This window comes from Tamandua tetradactyla, chromosome 4, assembly GCF_023851605.1.
Source record: "Tamandua tetradactyla isolate mTamTet1 chromosome 4, mTamTet1.pri, whole genome shotgun sequence".
NCBI classification, from domain to species: domain Eukaryota; kingdom Metazoa; phylum Chordata; class Mammalia; order Pilosa; family Myrmecophagidae; genus Tamandua; species Tamandua tetradactyla.
In genome coordinates, this window is record NC_135330.1 from 184,864,397 (window position 1) to 184,890,580 (window position 26,184).

The following is a 26,184-nucleotide window of genomic DNA, read 5'->3' on the forward strand; positions in this document are numbered from 1 at the left end:
AGTTCCAACAACCTTTTTAGCAGAAATGGAAAAGCCAGTCACTTTATTGATTTTTTAAAATCCCTGGACTTCCTTGAAACTGAAAATGGAAAGAGGTTCTTTTTGGAGGGTAGAAATTTTTAAAATTAGATTGTGGTAATGCTTGCATAACCCTGTAAATACAGTAAAAGCACCAATAAAAGGTAGAACGCCTAGATGGCCTTTTCCTTTTGTGTCTTATTATTAACAGTAATGTGGAAAATAAATGGGTCAAAGGTGTATATAAAAATTTGTGAATTGATTTAAAGTAGTCATTTGAAAAATCCTAAATATGCCTCTGTATTTTTTTAACAGATTTTATCCCCAAGAAAATGAAATTGGGCAGAATGTTCAAAAGAAGTATAATAATAAAGCAGAATTTCCTTGCCATGATGCATACCTGTCACTAGAAAAGAAAAAGTTTGACATATCTGCCCAACTTAATGAAGCACCACCAGTTTCTTTGCAATGTGAAACCAGTGATGTGCATTTAAAAGCAAAAAATTTCCAGTCACAGAAAGAAGTTGTTTTAACAGCTTCCCCTAAAACCATGTCTGCTCTACCTCAAATGGGATCTAGCCCTGATGTGATAATTGAAGAAATTATTGAAGAAAATGTGGAAGGTAAGTGAAAACATAAAAGTAGGAAATAAGGGGAAAAAAACTAGTCTAATTAACATCTTTTTGTCTCTTTACTTAATAGAAACATATTGCTGGTGTAATCATACCTCATAATAATAAACTTGTGGTTGATTCCAGGCCTTTTTACATTCTCCAAAGTTATGATAACTTTTTTAATGTAGTAGCAACCTAATCTTTGGATTGTAAGTTCAATATTTGGTTTATTTAGGATCTTTGACCTTTGAGTGTTCCACATATAAAATTGATGTAAAATATCTAGAAAGAAATGAGACAGATGATTGTGGAAGCAGTTTCATTACTTTGTCTTTAAATTTAAGAACAACTCTTAAATATTTGTTCTGTGATTTAATTTGTTACAAAACGAACTATCATGAATGTCATTTATTTTGTAACATTTAAATTCGGTATGATTGTTTTAATTAGATTTCCTATGCTAGTATTTTCCCATTAACACGGAAGTGAAATAGGACTGAAGGTAGTTTATACTCCAGTCTTCTTGAGAACCATTTTCAAGATTTGGTTTTTTATTGCTCTCCCACCTTCTTGCCTGCTTCATTGGTTGATTCTGAAAAATGTTATTTTGAATGCAAACAAAACAAAAAACATTCTTTCACTCATTTCCACTTTGTTATCACTGTTATCTTGGGGCATTTCAAGGTGTCTTATGTTTCACGTACAACTTCTTAAACAATAGTATGCCATTATCTGCTTTAACAAAATTAGTGCATTTGCCTATACTTCTTATTTTGATGAAGCATTTTTCACAGATTATCTTGTGGAGACACCTAGATATCTAAAAAAGCCTCCTCAGAAAACATCATGTATTCCTTTTGGATCAAAAGCAGGTATGTTAACAACAGTCTAAGCTTGATGTAATAGAGTTTGCTATGTGTATAATAACTCTCAACTAGTATGAGGCAGTGAGTTAAATTTTATTGCTAACTAAAATTTCTTTTTTAATTTTAAAATTTCAACTTTTTTGGCAAAAATATTTCTGAAATTTACACCACTTCACTCAGTTGTCTCCCTGATTATACATATTTGTCTTTTTATACCATCCTCAATATGGATATTATTATTTTTAATTTTTAGTGGTCTAGTAGGTTAAAATGATCTGTTCAATTTCTGTCATCTGTCTGTGCTAGTTGTGTCCAGTTTCATTCCTCTAGTCTTTGTTTCTTAAACGTTTTTATCAGGTAATATGTCTACCTACCAGAACATTGTTCTGTTTTTGCATTTTCTTTCTGAGCATTATACTTTGGAAATATTTTTGTAGCAGTATAGACACTTGCTAAAGTGTCTCCTATATATTGAAATTGTCTCATTCTCTTTATTGTCTTTTATCTCTGCTCAACCCCACCTGCACCAAAACATCTAAGATCTGCTCAATACCTTGAATTTGCCTACTTTTCCACAATTCTCTGACCTCCTTTATAAGACTTGGAGTTTAGCATGTTTATAGCCAATTATTGTTTCTATTTAGTGTAGTGTGGATTAAACAAGCTTTTTTGTGTGCCATACTATAAACCTAATCGTTTTCAATGGGATTCTAAGTTTCCAAATATGTTCATAAACTCCAAAGTTTTGTTTTACAGTGGAGTTATAGCATATACAGCAGGTACTTTAAAATACTTTAGAATCTAACTACCACATGAACTGCAATTCCATTTCTGTAACATAAAGTGAAATAAAGTATCTTCAGTTCAGGCAGCTAAAGAAAAATTCATTGTTGAAAGTAATCTTTTTTTTTTTTTAATCAATCTGTTTGGACTTATTCATGAAGCCTAAGTATTTTAGGGTTTGCAATACCACAAGACTCATTATGTTTACAGGATATTGTATTTGTTCAGCCTTTGTAAATTATTTTCTAATTCATGGCTTATTTTTGTGGTTTAAATGATGGATCTTATTTTGGTTCTGCAGAGCTAGTTTTTGTAAGCCATGTGATACACCCATGTCGCTTCTATGTTCGGAAGTATTCACAAAGAAAAGATGCAACAGTATTGGAAAAGAAGGTGAATCAATATTGCAACAAGGGTTTGCCCCTAAGTCCTTCAGATATTTTGGAACTAGGTAATAAAATGTTATTCCCAAGTTAAAATATGAAGTTTATCTAAATACTGTGTATGTTTTACCAACATATGTATGTTAAGAATAGTGCTGAACACTTAAGTAAGATTCAAGAGGTCTGTGGCATACATTTCCTAATGCCTCAAGAGGAATAATTAGTCAACTTAATGTGTGTTTTAACTCTGAGAGTGTGTGTAATTTGCCATGCTTTAAACTTTTGTTACAAGTATTTTCCATACAATACTGTTGACCAAATTTGATTCTAGTCCATAATAAGATGAAGCTATGCTCTAATTTATTAATAGAGCATTTTTCTCATTCTGACAGCAATCAACTAATATAATAATACCTAATAGCATTATGTTTAGCCTTTTATACTATATATTCATCTTATACCTATCTTCTTATAGATAGATACTCTTCAAAAATGTGATTAATTCTCAGCTCATCTATATAGCTGTATCAGAATATTATTTGGGTATTAAGTAACTTCAAACATATAAAATACTTAGTACATTGTTAAGCATTTAAGTTCAGATCTTTTTCTTGCTTGCTCTACTTTTTTCCTGGTTATTAATTTGTAATCCATCTGGCCCTTCCATAAGACCTTCTGCTGCTGCATCCTAAGTTCATCTTCACTTTCTCTGAATTCCACTGTATACTAATTTTGACATTTTACATGAATACCTTTCATTATTTCTTCATCCTTACTTTAAGAAGGCAGTTGTTTTCTCCTTTATGCTATCAAAATATATTACAAAGAATGTGTGTATGGCACAGAGATAAATAGTCTTTATTGTGATGAGTTCAGTGTATTATAGTAATTTATTTGCCTGTCTCTTCTTTCTTAAGCTTTTTAATGACAGGATATTCACATTCATCTTTGTTAATATAGATCATGAAACATGGGTCCTCAGTAAGTGACTGCTGACTTGGTATACTTTGTGTTTTTATCTCCCTCTAAGTTTCTGTGTAACAGAAACAATCATTATATACTACTTTATATCCTCATCACAGTACTTGACACAGTACTATATATAAATAAATAAATTATGACTTCTTTAGTGGTAGGACTAATGTACATGTTGTAAATTAGAGCTTGTTAGGCATTTTTCTCTATTATAAACATTGATAATGGCTTGTCTCTCTCATTGTTTAGGTTCGAGAATATTTGTCAACAGTATTGAAAATGGATTGTGGTGTCGGGGAACTATCACTGAATTAATTCCAATAGAAAGTAAAAATACTAGAAAACCTTGTAGTCCAACTAAATACTCAGTCTGTGAAGTTGCACTAATACAAATATTTATGGTAGATTTTGGAAATTCTGAAATCCTGATTATTCCAGGGTATGATATTTTATAACTTTTATGTGTTACTGGCCTACTTAGAAACAATTGTAGCTGAAATATTGAAGAATAAAGAAAACTGAGAAGAAATAAAGAGGGATAATTTATAATTCTTCAGTTCGAGGCATATACTTTTTATTATTTTTCTCTGTATTTGTCTTACTAAACTAGTAAAATATTATCCTTTATTAGTGTGGATATAGGGAGTTTGGAAAAGGAACTTTTTTCATGTACTTCAAACTTAATTACTCTTCTTTTGCTTCAAAGCAGAGAATAATGCACAAATGCAGTTATTTTATTTTAAATAGTGTTACAGTTAGATGCAGGATGATTGAGTTTAATTTTTTATCAGATTTTTTTAATGTTATTAATACAAGTTAAATTGGCATAGTGTCTAATTCACTCTAGGTATTCCAAAATGTCTCCCTCCATCTTCTCAGAGAATGAAATAGGCTGTTTTATATTTGTAGCTTTATAAAATAAGTAGTTTTATATTTGGGGGTCATCATCCCTTTTAAGTTTAAACTGAATAGATATGGGAAAGACAGTTCAGATATAGGTAGCTGAGATTATTCTTTTAATTTTTTATTGTAATAACATATATCATAAAATTTCCATTTTTGAGTGAGATATAATATTGTGAATAAAAACAGTGCCTTGTGCTTACAGAAGCTAGATTAAGTCTATAGTAAGGAAGTATGAATTAGAGTATAACTTCCTAAAGATTTAATTTCAGGAGAAGATCCTTAGAAATGTGTACCTTTAATGGGAAAGCAAGTTCAGATTTAAAGCATTATTTTGAATAAATAATACTTGAATTGCTCCTAGAGTTGCTGATGTCCCTGTGAGACGAGAACACATTGCCAAGCAGCATATAGTAGTAAATGATTTATGTCTGATTCTAAGAAAACCTGAATCATATATAGAAGGGCTATTGAAAGACATGCAACCATTAGCACAGCTGTGCTCATTGAAAGACATTGTTCCACAGAATTCAGTAAGTACAACTTAAATTATTTCTTCTTTGGAGGATAAAGATTCCAGTTTTAGCTGTGTATTGTCAGTTAGATTGTTCAAGTCACCATTTCACTTGGTAGATATATTTTACCTAATATTCTTATTTCAACAATAAAAAGGAAGTGAAGTTTACCTTCAAAAATTGGAAATATTTTTAATGGGAAATTGAGTTGAAAAAACAAATTTGAGCATAATTGATAGAATTTCAAAGTAAACCATTTAAATTTAGAGTTAAATAAATAGAGAGAGAAATTTAAAATATGGTGTTGTATGTGTGCCTGTACATTTCTTCCCTATTTCTCTGCCACTTTGGTCATTATTCTATTTATGGCCCACATTGCATTCTTCCTCATCTTCTCTGTGTACATTGGTTCCCAAACAAAGTTGAAAATTCCTGGGGACAGTAATTGTGTATAAGAATATACATGACAAACAGTAATATTATTACAAAGCCTAGGTAATAGGGAGTCTGTGTCTCTGTTCTTCATTGTATTAACAGCACTTAGCAAATCAGATGGCATATAGTGGACATTTGACAGATAATTGGAAGAATGGATAAAAATTAGAAGGTGACACAGAAATGTTAGCAGTGGTATTTTCCTCAAGAGGGTGAGATTATGGTTTGGGGATTTTTTTATTTTCTATTTTATATATTTTTTGCATTTTCTATACAGGAAGGTTTTACTGTTTAATCATAAAAATATTAGAAAGTTATTTTATTTTTTGTGTTTAAGAAATGCTTAATTTTGACCTTTGAAATTTACTTTGTATGCATACTTAAAGGCTCAGAAGTTTTTCTTTAAAATTATTTTTTAATTGGGCGAATGTTTTTCCTTGTTACAGTAGCATGTACTTCATATATTTCTAGTAATGGAAGCTAGATAAACCAGTGATGACTTCATTACATGGTTTCCAATATACTTTCAAAATTACCTTTTGAAGTTTCATCCTTTAAATGCAAAATTCATGTGCAATACTTGATTCTTTTATTTTAAAGTCTTTATCATCTTCATATTAATACTCTAAAGTGAAACTCAATTCTAAAGGGAAACTGCTTTATAAAGGATATATTAATAAAACCAAAGTATGATCTACAAATTGTGCATGCATAAAGACTGGCCTTGGGTTTGTGGCCCCAGCTGTTCTTTTTATTATTATTATTAATTTTGTTGTAAACCTTAGCAAGCAAACATACAAACATTCTATACATGGTGTACAATCAGTGGCTCACAATATCATCACATGGTTGTGTATTCATCACCATGATCATTTTTTTGAACATTTGCATCTCTCCAGCAAAAGAAATAAAAAAGAAAAACCTCATACATGCCATACTCCTCCCTCTCATTGACCACGAGTATTTCAATCTACTCAATATATTTTAGCCTTTGTTCCCCCTATTATTTATCTTTTTATCCATATTTTTTACTCATCTGTCCATACTTTAGATAAAGGGAGCATCAGACACAAGGTTTTCACAATCTCACAGTCACATTGTAAAAGCTATATCATTATACAGTCATCTTCAAGAAATATGGCTGCTGGAACACAGCTCTACAGTTTCAGGTACTTTCCTCTAGCCACTCTAATACACCATAAACTGAAAAGGGATATCTGTATAATATGTAAGAATAATCTTCAGGATAACCTCTCTACTCTGTTTGAAAGCTCTCAGCCACTGATGCTTTATTTTACTTCATTTTTCTCTTCCCCTTTTTGGTCAAGATGATTTTCTCAATCCCTTGATGCCAAGTCCTAGCTCATCCCAGGATTTCTGTCCCAGATTGCCAGGGAGGTTTACACCCATGGGAGTCATGTCCCACATAGAGGGGGAGGACAGTGAGTTCACATGCCTTTATGGCTTAGAGAGAGGCCACATCTGAGCAACAAAAGAGGTTCTCTGGGGGTGACTCTTGGGCCTAATTTTAAGTAGGTTTAGCCTAACATTTGCAGGGATAAGTTTCATAGGAGCGAGCTCCAAAATTGAGGGCTCAACCTATTGATTCGGTTGTCCCCACTGCTTGCGAGAGTATCAGGAATTCTCCAAATGGGGAAGTTGAATGTTTCCCCATTCCTCCCCATCCCCCCAAGGGGACTTTGCAAATACTTCTTAATTCACTTTTCAGATCACTCTGGGATTTATCAGGACACCACACTAACCTGGACAAACCAACAAGATCTCACGCCCTATTTGAGGTTCCATATACCTATGGTTCAGTTAAACTGACCATGCAAGTTAAATTAGGAAATGCACTAGTCAAAATATAAGTTTTGCACCAAATAAACATTTTTCCCTTTAGTCTCACACAGAAGTTGAAGTTTTAAAATATGGATGACCATCTGTTTTCAGTAACCTGCAATAGTGACAGTCCTTTGTTCTTCCTCATGCAAAAACATTTTTTAATTTGTATATTTAATCACCATCATTATATACTCTAGGAATTCCTAAATTATCCCATCTCAGTCTTTATTGTCTTTATTTCCTTCTGATTTCATACGTGCCCCCAGCCCTTCTCCCTCTATCATTTTCACATTCACCAGCTATTTTCGTAATGTCTGTGTGCCTTTGCTCAAATTTTAGACCCTGGTTGGTATAAAGCTAAATCCAGAGCATTGTGACAGTAGAGATAAAGACAATTACTAAACTACTTTTGAATTTTAACTTTTTTCAATAGAATGAAGGCTGGGGAGAGGAAGCTAAAGTGGAATTTTTGAAAATGGTCAATAACAAGGCTGTTTTAATGAAAGTTTTTAGAGAAGAAGATGGTGTGCTTATTGTAGATCTGCAGAAACCACCAGCAAATAAAATAAGCAGTGATATGCCTGTGTCTCTTAGAGATGCATTAGTGTTTTTGGAACTAGCAAGGTAGGTAATGTATTAAAACTTAAGTATACTTTGTAATCATAGCTATAAATTAGGGCAGCAGATTTAAAGAACTAGTTTAGCAGTTCTTGACTTAAATTTCTAGCATCTGGAATGAGTTCATGATCAACATTCTATATTTAATGTATGAATCTGGAATAAATAATATTCTCCATTCCCCTCTGCTCCCCCAGCCCCCTCCCCTCCTTATATCTCATGACTAAGTAGTGCAATTAATTGGCTTGTTTGAGATAATAGAAGACCCAGATTGTGTCCTGGAAAATTACGTGACTCCAGAAATGACCCAAGTAGGTTCTGTTCTAGAAAAATAAAAAATAAAAAATAAACATATTTGAAGCTATAAAGACTTTCTGGGATAACCTCATCTGCTGCCATAGACCATGCCTATCAAATTGAACCAAAAGAGTAGAAGCAGTTTTGAATCTGAGTATGACATATAGGCTCAGCTTTAAAATATTCTAACACAAATTTGAAGATTAATTCTTGAATTTTGACACAAGACATCTTAGTACTAAGAAACATTATGAGTTAAAAGAATGAAATTGAAAAGGGGGTGTTTTGGGTAGATTTTTGAGTAGATAAATCAGTATGTGTACAAGTCCTTTCTTCAGTTCAAGTTGCTGAGAAAAGAGAGACTTGAAGAAAATTGCTCTTGCTTATACTATGATTATGCTTTTAATTAGATTTAGGTCACAATCACCAAGAAATCACTGTGAAAAAAGTATGACTTTACTCTATCATCCACCTATTATGCCTAAACAAATGACAGATGTATCAGTTATGGTTTGTCATATAAATAGTCCTGCTGATTTCTATCTTCAGTTGGTAAGTACATAGTGTTCCTCTTGAGACGAAGTAATCTTTTAAATCTCAAGTAGAAATGTATAATGGAAATGAGGGCCAAGTATGAATTTTAGAGCAAGCAAACTACTCTCAATTTCCCATATATCTATTTCTTAATAGATGAAACTTTAAGCAAGAAATTCGCATCATTCATGGTAAATCAAAAAAAACTCTGTATCCATGCAAGTTAGTGAAATAAGGAGGGAACGAACAATGAAGGATAGCTAACATATACATGTTTTTCTTACTAAGGAAAATATTTCAAATAAGATGTTTTGTTTTGCTACCTTTTGAAATTTAAAGAATAAGAAAACACATAGAACTGGAAAATCAAAATATAAAGATAAAGCCAGTTTTCCAATCATGTACTTATGAGAATTTACTGATTATTATTATGTATTTTTCTGAATTTGAGAACCAAAATATTGCATTTCAAATTTTGGATGTGTTTAGATAGCTAATAACCATAAAGTAATAATCATTAATCCTTATTGACCTCTCTATCTGGGTCAGGTTTTTATATGAATTAACTCATTCTAATGTCTTCTATGCTTTAAATGAATTAGCTAATTAATCTTCACAACAATCCTATGAGAAGATACTTTTATCTCCATTTAGATGTGAGACTCTAACCACAGGGATTATTATTTACCCAAGGTCACATAGTTAAGAAGTGTGAATAGAGCAATGTAGCTTCAGAGCCTGTAGCCTTAACCACTACACCACAACTATAAGCAGTTGTTGAAGTCTGCTTATTTGTCATCCTTGTTAGGACTTGTGTATATTTATTCTGTTTAGTTTTTAGATATTTACTTGGGCTAAACTGTTAACTGTTAATGGAGGAATATGAATAATAGTAACTCGGAAATAAAAGTTTAGAAAGTTAAAAAGTAAAGGACTCTCTTCAGCAGTTTAAATGAAGTAACAATAAAAGACAAGATTCAGAAAAATTCTACTTCCATTTTGCTCACGAAATCTCATTTTTCACCATTTGGTATGGCTTTTTAAATATTTTTAATCTTTAGAATTGTTATTTAGAGAGAGAGTCTAGCATTTATACTATCTTTTTTAGGAACTTTTTTTTTTTCATTTTTCATGGACAGGCACCAGGAATTGAACCTGGGTCTCTGGCATGGCAGGCGAGAACTCTGCCACTGAGCACTGTGGCCCGCCCAGGAACTATATTTTAAGATGACAGAATAGCCCCATTTATTAAGGGAAAGCACTATTTTACACAAGACCGTAGTCATTTCACAACCCTACTGAAATACTGTTATATCAGAGTTGTCAATTTACTTTAAAACCATTAGACGGATGGTTGATGGGAAATTGGATATTCATACAATGCCAAAGTAGTACCACACAAATTACCTGATGGGCACAAGGGAAAAAAACATAGCTATACATGGGAAAGATAGAATCATCACCTGAATCTAGGGGTAAATCTTAGTATATTAATAGTAACTCAGTAAGTGTTTTCCATTCTGATATGTTGTGGCCTGAAGTATACAAAACCACCTATGATGTCTTCTAGCCAAAATTGTGTCCTGGAACCATCAAACCTTTGCGTATAACTTTCAGGTGGTAAGAAATAGAGACTAGACTGTATTCCACAGAATATTAAACCAAATGACAGCATAAAAACATAACCACATAAATCTAGAAAGTGGGCCATTCTGCAGAAAAATAACTGGTCTCTTCAACATGATAAGATCATAAGAAAGGAGGACTATGCTAGATTAAAAAAGACTTTTGGAGATAACAGATGCAGTGTATCCAGTGTTTCCTTGGATTGGTTATTGGTTTGGGTCAGTTAGAGAAATCTAAATATGATCTGGAAGTACTAGTAAAGAATATTTACTGAAATAGAGAAAGTAAAAATTAATAGAAAAAAATTAATGGTATAGTCTCATTATGGTATAAACAAAAGTGGTATTGGTATGTGTATATGTGTTAAAAAATTGAGTGTGTACTAAGGTATTATTTGGTGATCTCTGTAATGGGAATGTTATTTTGTTTTTAGTTTTTGTTATGTCTGTACATTTTAATTTTTTCTATTTCTGTAATGTCATTTTAAAAATTACACAACACGCAATTGATAGATTTATGTCTAATTCCAGTTCTAATGTTTCATGATTTAAATACAGTGCCAATAGAACATGCAGCATTTAACTTTTTAAGTTTTTATAAAGCTACAGTTCTTTATTCTTTTATTTCTTAGATGGAGAGCTTGGATTTTTTATTTCTATTAAAGGCAGTTGAGGAATTCTATAAAAGTGAAAATGGAGAAAATCTGGAAATCCTCTGTCCAGTTCAAGAACAAGCCTGTGTAGCTAAATTTGAAGATGGAGTTTGGTACCGAGCAAAAGTGATTGGTAGGAAAGTATACCCTTTTTCAACAGGGAAATGTAATGCTTAAAAACTAAAATAATTTACCTTGGTATAAATTAAATCTTGGAAGTGGTATTATTTGATCTTACCATTTTGTTCTGTTATTAAAAAGCTAGAGATTGTATTGGCAGCTGAAATTTGGGGTTCCTAGAATTTTTGTGACTTGACTAGGACTAACTTATTAGTAGTAAACCATTGGGAATCTAGTTGGAAAAATAATAGCTAATACAAAGCAGCAAAAGGTAATCATCAAAAAATTCGTGACCTCTAGGTTCATACTGACTTTTCATATCTGCCCCATGCTGTTTTGTTGTGAAGTTGCATACTGAAGGTACAATCTTTTGTATCACTTCAGCTTTCCTTCTGACTTAATATATTCAGCTTTTTTGGGGAATTATTTACCAAACTCTCAGCTTTCTCTGTACTTTTTCTTCGTTTTACTTAAATTTACTTAATTATACTAAGTATAATTAATTAAGTAATTTAATTCTGCTTAAAATAATAATGGAGTCAGGGAAAGAAAAGTGAGACTGAAGACAGATTTATGAAAATCGTACTACTAACAACCAATAAAGAAAACTTTATTTCCCTGGCATTGGCTAAGAGAAAAGAATTCAGTGTGGGTAATCCATGAATGTCCAAATCTGCTATGTCAAGCCTTTGAAGTATAAGGTTTTAGATATACCTTAGACAATTTACCCCATTATGTTGTTGTCCTGTGTACTTTCTAGTTTGTAGATATGTACTTTTTAAATAAAATAGGTGAAGTTAAATTTTTTTTAGTTTACTTTGACCCTGTTAATTTTTTTTCATTAAAGTAATCTAAGATCTTTATTAAGTTATTCTTAATATATAACCAATTCTGTACCTTGTGCAAAACTATTTAGTCTTCCTCCCTGAATTCTTCTACCCATTATTTGTCATCATTGATCTTAATTCTGTTAGTGGATGGCTAAATATTCTTCATGGTGGATCTTGTGAAGATACCACTTTCTGTTTTGGTAAAAATCCTATGTAGTAAACAAAGGCAATTTTACATGATTCTAAAGATTTTGCAGTTGCTTTTCAAATTAGGATTATTGACTTTAAAACTTTGTCCATTGGATGGAAAATAAGACCTCTGAAATATTTGAGTAGTAATGTTTGGAGAAGTTGCGGTTTCCATGGTAGCTTTAGGGATGCTAGTAGAAAAAGAAATGCATGACCCACCCTATCTTGCTATATCTTCCATGTCCTTTTAAACTCCACCTTGAAGATAATACTTGATTTAAAAAAAGTTTTGGTAGTTGCAGGTTTACAGAAAAATCTTGCAAAAAGTACAGTTTCCATATACCTACCTCGCCAACATACAGTTTTCCCTGTTATTAACGTTTTACATTAGTGTGGTACCTTTCTAACAATTGGAACATTAAGAGCATTTTTCTTATAATATATCTACCTCATTTAAAAGTTAAATGGTTGTAGATGACTTACACAGAGATGAATTTGTGACGTCACAGCATGAAGACCTGTGCAAACCCATTCTTCAGTGAAACTGGTGACAATTATATAAAAACAACCATTTAAAGCCTCTGGAAATAGCACTCAAAGGCAAACATCAAATGAAGGAACTGCCATTCAAGAAATCAATAATAGTTCAGAAAGAAAGGCTTGTCGTTGGTATTTGAATCGAAATGGCCCCCTGCCTCTCTCCTCCCAGATCATTGAGAGGAGACTTCACTCCAGAGAGCTCCAGCTAGAACATAGGGCTCCCTCTAAGGACATTAGGCTCCCTCTCTCCTAGTTCCTAGTTGAGGGCTTTCTTCCTGGAGGAATAGGAGATCAGGTTTCTTATCTTGCCCCAGCTGCCCGTTGCTGAGGCTAAATCCTGGTAGTGTTGATTGAGAGAGGGCTCCCTTCTACCAAGCCTCCTTTCTTGAAACAGAGGTACTAACTTGGACTCTGCACTGCCGAGAATACTGAGGTCCCAATTCCCTTGTCCCATCTCATGAGGCAGTGATTCCATACTAGGTGAGGCAAGCTGAGAGGGCCTCAGGCTACTACCTTCCCTCCATCTTGTGCTTAACCACCCAGAGTAGGGGTGTCACTCAGCAAGAAGCTTGTCATTGTCCCCACCTCCTGCTCTAGAACCCTGACTGAGAGATTTTGCCTTGGTTGGAAAGCAGACCATACATAGCTTCAAATCTCATCTCAAAGAAACTGACTTCATTTGCAACAGAGCTTGGAGAAGTAAAGGTTGTGATGAAGGAAATTGGGAGGAGATCCCTGGATCTACTGAAGATAACACCCTAGAATGTAGGCCACCTAGTTTGTAAGAGAGAACCAGGGAATAAGACAGTTAGCAGGAGCTCTCTTTCTTGGATCAGAACAAATATCAAACAGTGACTTCAGAAAGAATTCCATCTAGGAAGCCAATTTGATTAGATTAGTTCTAAGAGTGTACCCCAGGACATTGTTATAAACAATAAAGCAGTCAACCAGCCATTAGTGTAGTATAACAGCTGGGAGTGATGCAAGTTGGGGGTGGGGGTGCAGAATAAAAGTGTCATCCCAGGGGCACTGTAGCCATACCCAAAGCTATACCTCCCTGAGGGCAGCAACCCACAGATTTAACACTATGAGGAGAGATACATTCATTAAACAAGAAAATAACAATAACAGGCTCTGGAGGGGAGAGTTGACCAATAGCCAGAGTTGCTACAACATATCTAGACTGCTGTTTCCAGCAAACAGTTACAAAGACATGCAAAGAACCGGGAGTATGTAACTAATACAACAACAACAAGAAAAAAAGGGGGGGGGGGGGCACTAGAAACTGCCGGTGATTGCAATCAGATGTCATTTAATGAGAAAAGATTTCAAAGCAACCCTTACAAATATATTTGCAGATCTAAAGGAAAGCTTGATTAAAGAAGTAAAGGAAGGTATGACAATGTCACATCAAATAAGGAAAAATTTTTAAAGAACCAAAGAGAAGTCCTCAAGTTGATGAGTATAACAAATAAAAATTCACTAGAAGATCTCAACAGTAGATTTTAATGGCAGGGTGAAGCATCAGTGAACTTAAATATAGCTCAATAGAAAATAAGACCAAGAACAGAGAAAAAGGAATGAAGAAAATGAACAGAGCCTTGGAGAAATGTGGGACACCATCAAGCACACCAACATATTCACAGTGGTGGTAGTAGCAGGAGAGGAGAAAGTAGAAAAAATATTCAAGGAAATAATGGCTAACAGACTTATAACACGTGTATGTTCCATTCCACTCCTCAAATACTTCCGACTGCTTCTTCTAAGTAATACGTAGTTTTCAATTGATAGTTTAGATATTAGCTATTGACTTTTTACTTAACAGTTTTAGATCTCTTTTAGCTCTTTTTGTCCTCTTCTCCCTCCTTTATAGTTGTATCACAATTTTTAGGTAAATTCATGTTATATATAAATTTTTACTACAAGCCATAAAGTTTACTTTGTTTCATTTTATTTTGAGTTAATCATTGCCTCAAGTTTTCACTTGCTTCATTTTCTTTTAATTCATGGCCACATTTTCCTAAGTTCAAAACAATTTTCCACATGATTAGACTTTTCAGAATCTAACTGTACTGCTTGCCCTCTAGGCTTACTATACATTAGTTATTCTGAAATTTATTTCACTTGGTAATACACTTTCTTCTCTTGTGTTGGTCCCTTGTTTCCTGGACCCCATGTTTACCTCTTTTGTTTACTCCTTTATTTTATCAGAGCCTTCTTCCAGTAGTTACCTCAGAGAGAAAATATGGGAAGTAAATTTTGAGACTATCCATGTCACTTGACTTTATCCTCATACTTGAATGACAGTTTGGGTAAAGAATGTTCTTTTAGTTCTATCCCTCATCTGTTTGTTTGTAACTATAAAAGAGTATCTCCATTCAAAGACTTGAAGTATAAGAACCTAATGACATGGTAAAGTTGAGAATGTCTTTCTGGTATGAGGAATCCAGAAAAGTAGGAAATTGTTCTGCTAACTTCTGATCTTATACCCATCAGTAACATGTCTTCTCAGTTATCAAAAAGATCCATTCCATAGGTCCTAAGATATTTGAAATCTTCAGTACCAGTGCTGTTTGGTCTGCTTTGTCTTTTTCTAAGAAACAACTTGGAGTTATATATTCATATTAGTCTTTAAATATGAAAATAAAGGCAACATGATCAGTAGTATAGTATGCTTAGAAAAGCTAATGTCAACTATATATTTTAAGTATTGTCAAAAGGATCTGTGTGATAGGTCTTTAAGCTTCCATGTGGTTCATCCTTTCAGAGGCTTCTTTGATATCCTTTAAGTTATATAGACTATATTGACATAAAGGTCCTTCTTTGCTTGATTTTTTTGTAATATCTCCAAAAATAACATTTTAAAAAATTCAACAGTAAGACATTATTATATGAATGAATCCTTAGTTTGATTTTTTTTATTGCATCTTTTACCTTGTTTGAAGACCTGTGTTGATTAACAGTAAACATTTATTAAGTGCTTACCTTGTAGTGCCAGGTGTTTTTGCAAACTATTTTGAAGAGATGGATCCTCAAAAAAAAAAAAAATCGCTGAATTCTGTTGGTATGCTGATTTTACAAATGAAGTAAGAAGAGAAAGTAACTGTTCAGAGTACTGAACCTTAGTGATGTTAATTAGTTTGCTTAGGGTCATCTAGCATTTAAGTGATTGAGCTAGGGTTCTAAGTCAGTCATTCAGACTCCAAGCCTAATTCTAAAGTTTTAAGATATACCCTCTACTATTTGATAGGTATTTAAGTTTGGGTATATTAAAATGGTTAGTTTTTCCTTCTACTACATTTGAACAACTCTGCTTTATGGATGATTTTTTGAGACTCACATATTAGAAATACTTTCTGTATTTTAAAAATTATTGAGTGTGTATTTAACATAAATGCATTCTAATTTAGTTGATTATAGTTCAGTCTAAATTTTGCTAAATAATGCCATATTTCCTTTCCAAATTTGTGATTTCTAATTTCATAATTTTTTAAGGATTGCCTGGGCATCGGAAAGTTGAAGTTAAATATGTTGACTTTGGCAACACTGCAAAAATAACACTTAAAGAGATGCGTAAAATAAAGGATGAGTTTCTGAATCCTCCAGAAAAGGTAATTTATTTTAGTATGAATTATAGGGTTAGAATATCAGCACAAAAATGGAAGTATTTTCAGAAGTCATTTGCACTCTAGCAATGTTCTGTTAAATAGCAATGTTTGTCTGTAAATAGTTTTTGACACACAGAATATAGGTAAGTATTGCTAGTTACTATTTTAAAAAATAATATGTATATATTAGCAAATAAACATTAATTATAAACATTTTTAAAATATATAGATTTTGTCTTTAAAAGTACGTTTTGCTATGCAGCTTTTAGTATATCATTTTAAGATAGCTATATAATGTGGTAAGAGTTTCATGTTACCACGATATATTGTGTGAAAAAAGCTCCTCTCAGAAGTATTTTTTGTGTAGGATTCCAATAGAAAGATAAAGAAGGGGCTTATTTTTTTTATTTATATGCTCCTATATTATTTGAATTATTAAACATTTTTCATTTTCAAAAATAGCTGAAATATTGTAGGAAAAAGACTTGAAAATACAGATGAACAAAAAGAGGAGAACCAATTACTGTTTAGTGTTTTTAGAATGTGTATTTCTAATACTTACATGTCTGCATCTTATATATTTTTAACAATTATAGGGTGTACCTATAATTACATATTATCAGACATAGTAGAACTATATATAGTTCTGTATATATTATTGGATATAACTAAATAATTATATATTATAGGATATAATAGAACAATATATAATTCTATAACCTGCTTTTCTTCTTTAGCAATGTAAAAGAAATATCTAATTATTTTGATGAATGTATGTTATTCTATTTATATGAATATCCTGTAATTTATCCAAATATGTTCTAATATTTGCATTTATAAAGTACTGTGATGGACACCTTTGCACAATTATTTGATGTTTTCTAAATATATTTTAAATTCAAACACATAATTTAGTTTTGTACAGATTTGCATAATGTATTACTTTAATCCTAAAATATTAGAAATTAAGTTTACTTTCTTAACGGTGTAATTTGTTTAACACAGGCAATTAAATGTAAGCTGGCCTATATTGAACCATGTGAAAGGACAACGCAGTGGTCCAAAAAAGCTAAAGAAAAATTTGAAGAAAGGACTCGGGATAAATTTATGACATGTTCAGTCATTAGTAAGCTATTTCCATTTTTATTTGTTATGTGATCACTCATGATTTTAGATAATAACATTGCTATAACATTCCTAAGATCTTAGAATAAATGTAATATGCTGTCTGTAATAATAGTGACAGAGAACATTTATTGAAAATTATGTACAGTGAAATCATATCTAGAGTCTAAAGTGACAAAAATTACCATTAAAGATCAAAGCCACTCTGAACATGTAAAGCTCAAAAGCCGGGAATTAGCTTATTTTATTTCCGTTTGCATTTTTGCTAGGGTTCTATTCCTGACCTTGGTACAGTAAATGCTAAGATTTAATTTGCTAGAAAATGAGGGATACAGGATATGTCTTTTAAATGATTTTTGTTTGTTGTTGGTTGCATTAGACTTAAGTGAATTCAACTGTAGACTCTCAGCATATTTGGAAAAAAAATTACTCATTTTTTAACAGTTTGAGCCTAAACATATACTGACCACTGACTTGCAATTTTGTGATCCAACAAGGTCAGAAAATTGAAAGTTTAATAGCAAAGCCTAATATGAATTGACATGAAGTTATGTACAGTCTTTATCTCCTCTAGAGTGGATGTTCATACATTCTACTGCAGAATACTAATATTTATTTGTGGGGTAATACCCATGACTCCACTGGGAGTATTAAAAATGTGTGATACATGTACTATGTGGATGTTCTCAATCTGAAGAATTCTGATTTCTGAAATATGTCTGGCACAAAGGGTTTTGTTTGGGTGACTGGAAAATCTATGTTTTTATCTGGTATTTAGCTAAATACTGTTCCAAAACTTTAACAAACATTGGGTGCTTTGGGCTTAATAAGTACTAGTGTGAGATACATAAAACCAGGCTTACTTAGCATTGATATATGGGACTTTCACGGCTAACTTGTACTATATCTATTTTTTATTTTTATCACACTACCTTTAAATGAACCCAACCATTGTAAGATTATTAGCCTGATATTTAATGAGGAAACTGGACCTTAGAGAACTGCTCAAGGTCATATAAACTAAAAATGATGTTATATCTGTGATAATTTATTCATTTTGTTGGTACGAGAACTTGCTCTAGGAAATATTTTGTTAAGGAAGAATATGATTATAGAAGTTGCACAGTGTGGACAACCAAAGCTGTAGGCTGAGCCCCCAGTCTTGGGGTTTGGTTTGTCCATATGAAACTTAACCCCACAAAGGATAGGTCAAGTCTACTTAAAATCTAGGCCTAAGAGTCACCCCCAAGAGAGCCTCTTTTGTTGCTCAGATGTGGCCTCTCTCTCCAGCCAACACGACGAGCAGTCTCACCACCCTCTCCCTCTCTGCATGGGACATGACTCCCAGGGGTGTGGACCTTTCTGGCAACGTGAGACAGAGATCCTGGAATGAGCTGAGACTCAGCATCAAGGAATTGAGAAAAACCCTAGAATGAGCTGAGAATTAACATCAAGGGATTGAGAGAACCTTCTCGACCAAAAGGGGGAAGAGTGAAATGAGACTAAGTGTCAATGGCTGAGAGATTCCAAACAGAGTCGAGAGGTTATCCTGGAGGTTATTCTTACTCGTTAAATAGATATCACCTTGTTGTTCAAGATGTACTGGAGAGGCTGGAGGGAACTGCCTGAAAATGTAGAGCTGTGTTCCAGTAGCCATGTTTCTTGATGATGAGTGAACAATGATATAGCTTTCACAATGTGACTCTGTGATTGTGAAAACTTTGTGTCTGATGCTCCTTTTATCTACCATATCAACAGACGAGTGGAACATATGGAATAAAAATAGATAATGGGGGAACAAATGTTAAAATAAATTTAGTTTGAAATGCTAGTGATAAATGAAAGCAAGGGGTAAGGGGTATGGTACGTATAATCTTTTTTTTTTTCCGTTATCATTTTATTTCTTTTTCTGTTGTCTTTTTATTTCTTTTTCTAAATTGATGCAAATGTTCTAAGAAATGATGACTATGCAACTATGTGATGATATTAAGAATTACTGATTATATATGTAGAATGGAATGATATGTTAATATTTTTGTTAATTTTTAAATTAATAAATAAAAAAAGAATAAATACAGTAATAAATGAAAAATTTTAACGGAAAAAAAAGTTGCATCCCTAGTTTTTAGAATTTTTATGTCTGGCTCCTCTGAAGTGAACAATAAATTAAGAGCACCTTAGTTCTTGAACAGCCTTCAAAAAGCCATTTTAAAGAATTTAACCTGTATAGTTCTGCTTCCCAACTTTCCTTTAGGTTTTTTTTGCTTTTGTGGGTTTTTTTTTTTAGTTCCCAACTTGAATATCCTCCCAAGACAACCCATCAAGACATGACTCGCTGGTTTCTTTTTTTTTTTGATTCCCCCTTTTCATTTCTCACTTAATTATTTGTTATGTCAAAAACATCCCTAAGCATACCATAATTATTAATCTGCATAGAAGGCTCTTCCCAACCAAAAGTATCTCCCTATTAATCTGCATACTGGTGGGTTTGGGAGTTCAAGAAATCTATAATAAAGTGGACTATTGCAGGTGAGATTGAGAGCCTCCCTTTAATATAGACTTGTCACATTATGAAGCAAGAGACATTGAAATTTTGATTAGGAGGAGAACAGGGACCATGGTTAAGGTCTGAACATATGGAAGTTGACCCTCATGGAATAAACAACTTTATGCATGGCAAGTATGAAACCAGAACCTGAGAGATGGAGAGTAGGACTATTAGAGTTCATGGAACCTCAGCATTGCTTAACCTTTTGTTTCTTTGAATAATTTACTTTGTCTGTTGAAAACTAGTCAATGATTTTTTCGTCCTGTCATCTTGAGTGGATGTTGCCTTGGACTCTGACCAGATGAAGGCTTTTTCAGCATTAGGTGAACTACATCTCCCTTTTTCTCTGATATGGACTTGTTCTGGAGAACAGCCAGTGTATGTTCAGTGCAGCCCCTCTTAGTTCCTGGTCAGGGTTATTTCAACTGCATTTGGTAATGATCTACCTATGGCCTCAGATGAAGTGTTTTGGGGAGACTGTTGTTGTGTAACCTCGGTATATCAAGGATTTCATGAGTTTCGCTACCATACCGACTGTAACATCAGGACAAAGGTTCTCCCAGGGGACCGTTGTCTTTTTACATCTGAAATCATCTTTATGTCAAAATTTTTAGATCTTGAAGCTTCAATACCTGTGTCCTGTTCTGTCCCCAGCCATCCTGCTTCTGTAAAAAAATAATCAAAGTTAATGATACAGATGCACAGAGTGGCCCCCTCCAAAGATCAGGAATAACAAATCTATGCATGGGAGAAACACCAACAGGATACCTAAGAGTGACTGTCTTTCTGGGCCGTTGCACTCCTTTGCAAATCCGTTGCACATCTGTCTCCACCTGAGTATTTGGAAGCTGATGTAAATTCCTGGAGCTTTGACTGTAGGAAAGTGACACACTGGATGTGTTATTCGAAGCTGGCATAATGCCTAAAGATCCCATTTGTTAGCTTGCATTTTAAAAGTGTTTTACATGCCTTGGTTTTAATGGAATGGCCTTTGTTTTATGCTCCCTAAGTAAGAAGTGTACACCTCTGTTTTCAACTTCATAAGAAGTTGTAATAGAACGTGTTTTCTCTTTAAAAATTATTTTTCAACTCTTGAAGAAAAGGTTTCTAATATATATTTTTATGTTTGGATGATATATCATATTACTGCTGGTAATAGTTATCTTTTTATATAGTATCACCCTTCTGACCAGCCATCATCACTGTTGTTTAGAAGGCGTGGGCAGATACTGATCTTGGGGCATATTTTTGAGGTGTTTCCTAAATAAATTCCTTTGTTGTTTATTCAGGTACTTATTGAGCAAGTTCTCTGTATTATGTACTGTAAATAAGTAAATAGACAGATGTACCTCTGCCTGCAACTAACTCCCAGTTTAGTTTTGTAATAGATCTCATAAACAAGTAATCAGTTTGTTTCTGAAAGAAATTAACAATCAAGTGGTTTGTCCTGAAATGTAGAGGGATGGAAAAAATTCCAGTTAACTGACTGTTCTAGATTGAGTTTTTGTTGTTTGGAAGTTATGATAAAAGCTGTAAATCTTCTCATATAATCACTGGCTTGAATTAACTTTCATTCACTTCTCTTGTCCTCCTGAAACTTGATTGAAGCTCATAAAACAATGTAAAAACATGACAGAACGTTTCTTAAGTGACTATATATTTAAGTATTTTTTCAGAATCTAAAAGCTTTTCAAACTTTTTTTGTTCATAATAGAACAAATAGCACAATAACCTACAATGGCTTTTTTTTCATTTGCATATGCTTTAGATAACAATGGAAATTTTTTTATAGCAACAAAATGCTACTTTTACTCCTAGAGAGAGGATGCCATATTATTCAGCAAGAGACTGCATGTATGCAAAATGAAAAAAATTAAGTTTCCAAATTAAAAAAAAAAATTACCTGTTAGTATATTTGCAGCATATTTATTTCTTTTCCTAAACTAGTCTTCATGGTTTTACAGAAATTCTGGAAGATAATGTGCTCTTAGTTGAGCTTTTTGATTCTCTTGGGGCTCCTGGAATGACTCCTACTAGTATTAATGACCAACTAGTCAAAGAGGGCCTAGCATCTTATGAAGCAGGGTAAGTAGACTTGTAAGCTTTCATTTTTATTTCATACACCAACATTTTACTACTATCTACTGCAAATACTTAGTTTTGTTTTTATTTTACTTTTTGTTTGGGTTTTTTAAAACTCTGCCGAATTATTAGTTTATTTCTTTTTTGAACTATTGAATAGAAGTAAAAGAAAATTCCTTAAACCATCCTCTCTTAGGGTACTTCCCTAGGCCATCTTTTCTGTACTGTCTGATCACCCTAGGCATTCTCATCTATGTCATGGCTTTAGCTGTTACACTGCACACACACCAAATTTATATATGCATATATATAAAATGTAAAATTTACGTTATGAGTTCCTATCATTTTTCCTCAGCTCTAAGCCTGTAACATGTCTACTTGAATGAACTTGAATTTTCTTCCCCTTAATAAGCTGTTCTTCCTTTTATATTTATTTCAGTAAATGACATCAGTAATCCACCCTAGCGCTTATGCCAGAAAATCTGAAAGTCCTCTGAAATGCCTTCTTCCTTGCATTTTTAAAATGTCTTACATGCCTTGGTTTTAATGGAATGGCCTTTGTTTTATGCTCCCTAAGTATGCGCCCTCTTATTTGGTCAATGTGCTAGTTTGCTAGCTGCCAGAATGCAATATACCAGAAACAAAATGGCTTTTAAAAAGGGGAATTTAATAAGTTACTAGTTTACGGTTCTAAGGCTGAGAAAATATCCCAGTTAAAACAAGTCTATAGAAATGTCCAATTTAAAGCATCCAGGGAAAGATACCTTGGTTCAAGAAGTCTGATGACGTTCAGCATTTCTCAGCTGGAAGGGCACATGGCAAACATGGCAGTGCCTGCTGGCTTTCTCATGACTCTACCAAAAAGGGACTCTGTCCAAAATGTTTCCTCTTTTAAAGGATTCCAGTAAGCAACTCCACCTTCAGTGGGTGGTAACACATCTCCATGGAAATCATCTAATCAAAAGTTACTACCCACAATTGGGTAGGTCACATCTTCATAGAAACAATCAAAATGCTCCTACCCAGCAATAGTGAATGAGGATTAAAGGGCATGACTTTTCTGGAGTCCACCACAGATTCAAACCAGCATAGTCAGTCACTAAGTTTAGGTATTCTCCCTACCTAAATATTCTTAAAATTAGGCTGGTTTTTTTCCTACCTTTTTTGTCCTACATAAATTATCACATGTTGTTTATGGAATAAGAAATTCATTGGGACTTAATCACATGTTCTGAAATTGGCTTCTGGGGCCCAGAGATAAGGATGAAGAGATATTGAGTACTCCACATTTTAAGTTGCAGCCAAACATCTTATCTAGAGCTTGAGTTGGTCAGATCTGCTCTGCTACCCTGACCATACAAGCCTTTCCTTCCCCCACCTCCAGATTGGGGGTATGGGGGTGTGGTGCAGTCATCTGCTTAATATGAAGGGCAGTGGCATTTCTCTTCTATGCGGAAGAAAGGAAGGAAGTAAGGGGTGCCCTAAGAGAATTATTCAAAGGTTAAAGGGAAACTGGCATATCATTCTCCATTGAATATCTGCTTAGGCCATAGACTTGGGAATTTTCCCTGTTCCTGGGTCAGGAACTATAGAGGGAAAATAATTGGAGTTACTATTCTAGTGAAGAACAGAGAAAGATAGTGGTTCCTGGAAATTGAGAGTGCTTATAAGATAAGGACACACTGGCATCTTATTTCTAGGTTGAATGGCTGCTTAGGTACCCCCTTGTCCGTATTTGAAAAAAGAATTGGGAAGAGAAATAGCAGGGTAGAGTGTAAGTATAATAGTAGAGTATTCTGCATTCCTGTTTAGAGAAATACTCATTTTCCTGGATTCCGGTGGGTATTTTGGAACATTCCGGGCTTGAGCCATAGGGCTAATACCCACCCAGCATGGGCCAGTGGTTGCAGCATCCCCAATTATAAGAGGATAAGATGGTGGAAGAGAATAGGAGGGTTGGAAGTGAAGACAAAGCAATTCTTCTACAAATAGGGTCTTATGCAGTAGGTGGTCCCCAAGGGGTCCTCTGAACAACTCAAAAATCCCACACATACTGCCTGGATAGTAAGTACACAAAATGTCTGTCAGTATAAGCCAAAGAGGCAGGGATCTCTAGCAGGGATTGCAAACACATGCTCAGAGTGTAGCCCTTCTTCCTCTCCCTGGCCTACAACTTGGGAAAAGTTAGAGCCAGTGCTGTAGAATACCTGTTTTTTCCCACTATAAATCCTGATGGGAGGAATGGAAATATATGAGAGTAAACATGTAGACTACATTGTACTGAGTTTTCTTGTTTTAAAAAGTCAGGTTTATTGCCTTATATTCATTAAAAATCCACCCTTTTAAGGTATGCTTTTGACATCATATGGCAAATAAATATGTCAAACATATTTGACAAACCTGTGGAGTAGTGTAACTGTCATCACAGCCTAGATATAGAATATTTCCCTTGTGCCTCTCAAACAATTCCCACATGCCCCATTGCAGTCAGTTCCTTTCCTCCACACCTAAACACTACAACCACTGATCGAACTTCTTCCCTATAGTTTTACTTTTCTGCAACAGAATGGAATCATTCTGTATTTTGCCTTCTGCCTCTGGCTTCTTTGATTCAGCATAATGCTTGTGAGATTCTTCCATGTTGATGTATCCATCAGTGGTTTGTTTCTTTTTATTGCTGACTAGTATTCCATTGAATTTTTTTTGTATGTTCACCAGTTGTGGTCATTTGGGTTATTTCTACTTTGGGCCCATTTCATGATTAAAGCTGCTGTAAACATTTGCATACAGGTCTTTGGGTATACATATATTTGTGTGCTCTCTTATGGGTAAATACATAGGACTTGCATGGCTGGGTTGTAAGATAAGTGTATGTTTGATTTCTTAAGAAATGTTTTACAATTGACTCTACTATTTTGCATTCCCACAAGCAATGTGTGAAGTTGAATTGAGATCATACCATATTTACCCTTTTGTGTCTGGCTTAAGTTACTGAAGGTTCATTCATGTTGTAGCATGTATCAGAACTTCTTTCTTTTTTACAGTTGAATGGTTTAGCATTGTATGTGTATACCACCTTTAATATCCAGTCATCTATTGATAGACACTTGGGTTGTTTTCACCATTTGGCACTTGTGAATAATGCCACTATTTATATATGAAAATATCTCTTAGAGCTCCTGCTTTCCATTCTTTTAGGTATATACCTAGAAATGGGATTCTTGGGTGATATGGTAGTTTTGTTTCATTTTCTGAGAAACAACCAAATTGCTCTCCATAAGGTTGCATCATTTTACATTCCCACCAAAAATAAATGAGTATTCCTATTTCTCCAGTCCTCTCAATCACTTATTTTCTGATTTTACAATAATAGCCATTCTTGTGGGTGAGAAATGGTATCTCACTGCAATTTTGATTTGCATTTCCATAGTGGCTGATGATGTTAAGCATCTTTTCATGTGGTTATTATTGGCCATTTGTATGTCTTTTTTTGGAGGAATGTGTATTCACATTTTTTGATCATTTTTTAATAGGGTGATTTGTGTTTTGTTGTTGTGTCTTTGTTGTTTTGTTGTTGAGTGTGACCATTTTCTAACTGGGTTCTTTGTCTTTTTGTTTCTTTATATCCTCTGGATAGTAAACCTTCATTGGATATGTGGTCTACACATATCCTCCATTCAGGAGGTTTTCTTTTTACTGTATTGATGAAGTCTTTTTTATGCCCAAACATTTTTAGTTTTGATGAAGTCCCATTTATCTAGCTTTCCTTTTGTTGCTCATACTTTTAATTTAAAGTCTAAGAAAAACCATTGTATAACAGAAGGTCCTCAAGATGCTTCCCTAAGTTTTCTTCTAGGAGTTTGATAGCCCTGGTTCTTTCATTTAGGCCTTTGATCCATTTTTAGTTCATTTTTATATATGATATGAGATACAGGCCTATCTTCGTTTTTTTTCATATGGGCATCTTGTTTTCCTAGCATCATTTGTGAGACTATTGTTTCCCCACTAAGTGGACTTAGCACCCTTGTCAAAACAACACTTTCCTGACCAAAAGTTGGAAAATGAAGTGTAGTAAAAT

The 26,184-nt window shown here is 33.8% G+C and overlaps 1 protein-coding gene across 2 annotated transcripts in view; it reads left to right on the forward strand.

The window, feature by feature from the left end:
- RNF17 (ring finger protein 17) overlaps positions 1-26,184 on the forward strand; it is a 137,118-nt gene that overhangs the window by 41,539 nt on the left and 69,395 nt on the right. For both annotated transcript variants that reach the window (XM_077158768.1, XM_077158769.1), the window contains exons 10-20: positions 334-641; positions 1,427-1,504; positions 2,583-2,732; positions 3,889-4,078; positions 4,907-5,075; positions 7,771-7,961; positions 8,663-8,804; positions 11,044-11,197; positions 16,239-16,354; positions 17,357-17,477; positions 21,989-22,109. In XM_077158768.1, the coding sequence (XP_077014883.1) occupies positions 334-641; positions 1,427-1,504; positions 2,583-2,732; positions 3,889-4,078; positions 4,907-5,075; positions 7,771-7,961; positions 8,663-8,804; positions 11,044-11,197; positions 16,239-16,354; positions 17,357-17,477; positions 21,989-22,109 (1,740 nt within the window). The remainder of the gene's footprint in view (positions 1-333; positions 642-1,426; positions 1,505-2,582; positions 2,733-3,888; positions 4,079-4,906; positions 5,076-7,770; positions 7,962-8,662; positions 8,805-11,043; positions 11,198-16,238; positions 16,355-17,356; positions 17,478-21,988; positions 22,110-26,184) is intronic.